Source organism: Mastigoproctus giganteus, chromosome 4, assembly GCF_048544385.1.
Source record: "Mastigoproctus giganteus isolate SK-2022 chromosome 4, ASM4854438v1, whole genome shotgun sequence".
Lineage (NCBI taxonomy): Eukaryota > Metazoa > Arthropoda > Arachnida > Uropygi > Thelyphonidae > Mastigoproctus > Mastigoproctus giganteus.
Genome location: NC_143578.1, coordinates 29,839,688 through 29,842,252, shown reverse-complemented (window position 1 = coordinate 29,842,252; position 2,565 = coordinate 29,839,688). Strand labels below are relative to the sequence as shown.

Here is a 2,565-nt window from a genome sequence, read left to right as displayed (position 1 = left end):
AATCTGTATCCTCCTGGATATTCTAGTGACAGATATACAACGTTTCTAGCCATTTTTTTCTGAACTGCATCATGTCTGCCGCCTCACTACAGCCTCTTAGAACGCTCCAGTGTGACTAGTCTCTCAGAACTTTTCAAACATCCCTCTTAATTATTACTAATATTAATATTTCAAAACGTGCTTTAATTAGTTGTTCTACTACTAAATTCTAAATGTATCACTTGTGATAGATATTCAATATATGAGGAAATTTTCTTAATAATATATTTATCCATTTTTACAGACTCCTGGTATCAAAGAATGGAAAGAATGAAACTCTCTTTAAAAAAGAAGAATGGAGTCTGGAGCCGTAGCCTGGTATTTTATAAAGAAAGACATAGGCAAGGCGGAATGTGGGTTGTCGACAGCAATTTGGTGATCCTAAATGTAGATACTCAATAAGAATGCGGAGACGCTATCGTATGAATCGAATGGCCGCTCTTAAGAGGAACAGCGAACGAAGGGACAAGTCCTTTTACATTGTCATCGTGTTCCTGGCCTTGTTTGTGTTCATGCTACTGCTGGAGGTATTTTACGTCGAAGAAACCCGACGAAAAGAGGAAAATCTTTTGCGCATGTTCAGCATGACAATTAACACAGAAAGTCCACGGGACCAACCCATTGAACTACCCCCAAGAGTGGCCAGAGAGCTAGCCAGGATATTACCAGAAGCCGAAGTAGAGGATGGAATCTACACACCTCGTCCACCAACCTCGGCTGCCACAGAAGAATATAAATCGGCTAAGTCGGCTCAACCCGATCGGTGGCAAGCAGTCAGGGGGACAAAGGACAAGTTCTACGTCTTTTCCGCTTATTATGACGAACGTAAAGGTCGTTTTATACGTATTATTGCCGCTGCCCGTACTCGTATGGCGGACAAAGTGGTTTGCAAGTTTTGGTTCCGAGATAATAGGAACGTGGTGTCCGTTTTTGCCACTAATAAACTTATCAGGGAGAACTGGAACCTCAAATACAGTGCCTACTTCATCATGTGTCCTATCAAGGTTAATGGTGTACCAGTGGAAGTATCTATAGTAAGACCGGGTGACCGAACTGCCTCCAACAGACTTATGGTTCATCATCATCGTATGGATCAGAAATCAGATCCTGAAGGTATTGCAGTCTGCGTTAAGCCTTTACACTATGACTATAATAAACTAGTCAATCTGGTTGAATTTCTTGAACTCAACCGGATTCTTGGGGTACATCATTTCATCTTTTATAATCACACCATCGGTCAGGAAGCCAACTGCATCCTCAGTAGTTACATCCAAGAGGGAATTGTGACTTTGTTACCATGGCAACTGAACATCCTATCTCAGAAGGAGATCAGGACCGAGGGACTTTTCGCAGCTCTCAACGACTGCCTGTATAGAACTATGTTCAGGTTTCGTTTCGTGCTAATGATCGATCTCGATGAGTTCATCGTACCTTACATGAATCAAACCCTAACTGGTATGCTGGACATACTTATGAAAAAAAATCCCGAACGCACTGGGGCATATTCATTTCAAAATGCTTTTTTCTATCTTCAGTGGCCCAATGACACAGCTTCAAAAGAATTGCCATTCCCGCTTCTAACACTGCAGAAAACTAGAAGAAAGAGCAAATTGCACGCACATAAACAAAGGTCAAAGTGTATTGTTCTTCCAGAGAGGGTGGTTGAAATGGGTAACCATTTCGTGTGGGAGTTTATTCCGGGAAAAACAATGTACAACATACCTCCAGATATTGGCTTCCTTCATCATTATCGAGTGTGCGAATTCGGTGGTAACGACTGTATCAACACCACCCACATTGTAGACAGGAGGGTATACGAATGGAGAGATCCCCTGGTGAAAATGGTTAGCACAAGAATTCGCGAAACAGCTCCATTTTGCGGTTTCTCCAGCGGTCTATTAAAACGTTGATGGTAAACAAGATGGCGGTGGCAGGAATATGATGATCAACAAAAGAAAAAATGTTTTTAAAACGTAAAAAAAATTTTAGAATTGCTTCCTATTTATTAAGCCACGACATCCACTAAGGGCTTCGTTAATAAAAACATATCTAATGGCCTCCTACCTTTTATTGTTCGCGGGAGGAATTTCCATAAAACAAATCGAATTTTTTAAATGTATTTCTATTAAATTTAGGTGGAGGGGACCACGGAAATTTTATTAACAAGGCGAGTTTCGTTGAAAAAGAACAACCATATTTTAGCGATCGTTTCTCGTAAACCAGCCAAGAACGATGTCGCTTCCCACTTACATCGGCCGATTTGACACGTGAACTGTCTAATTTTTAGAATGGAAATGTTTTTTGTGCTAAAATAAATCAAGTTAAATAATTGGTGTCTTTTTCTTGGCTTAATTAACAGTAAACATAACTCTAATAAAGTCTGAAGTGACTTCAGAATTCATGAAATATATATATCATTCTATCATACTCGCCAGAGTAAGTTTCCTACAATAAAAAGAGTTCAGGTGTTTGAAAATCAAGGCCCTTGTGGGTTGCACAGTTGGAAGAATCACCGCCCTCCCCCAT

General features: G+C 40.4%; 1 protein-coding gene across 1 annotated transcript; it reads left to right on the top strand.

Moving 5' to 3' along the window:
- Positions 1-320: 320 nt before the first annotated feature.
- On the top strand, positions 321-2,290 carry LOC150086512 (beta-1,4-galactosyltransferase galt-1-like). The gene has a single exon (XM_090371447.1). It carries the CDS (start codon positions 444-446, stop codon positions 1,947-1,949), a length of 1,506 nt encoding a protein of 501 aa, XP_090227573.1. The 5' UTR covers positions 321-443; the 3' UTR covers positions 1,950-2,290.
- The last annotated feature ends 275 nt before the right edge of the window (positions 2,291-2,565 follow it).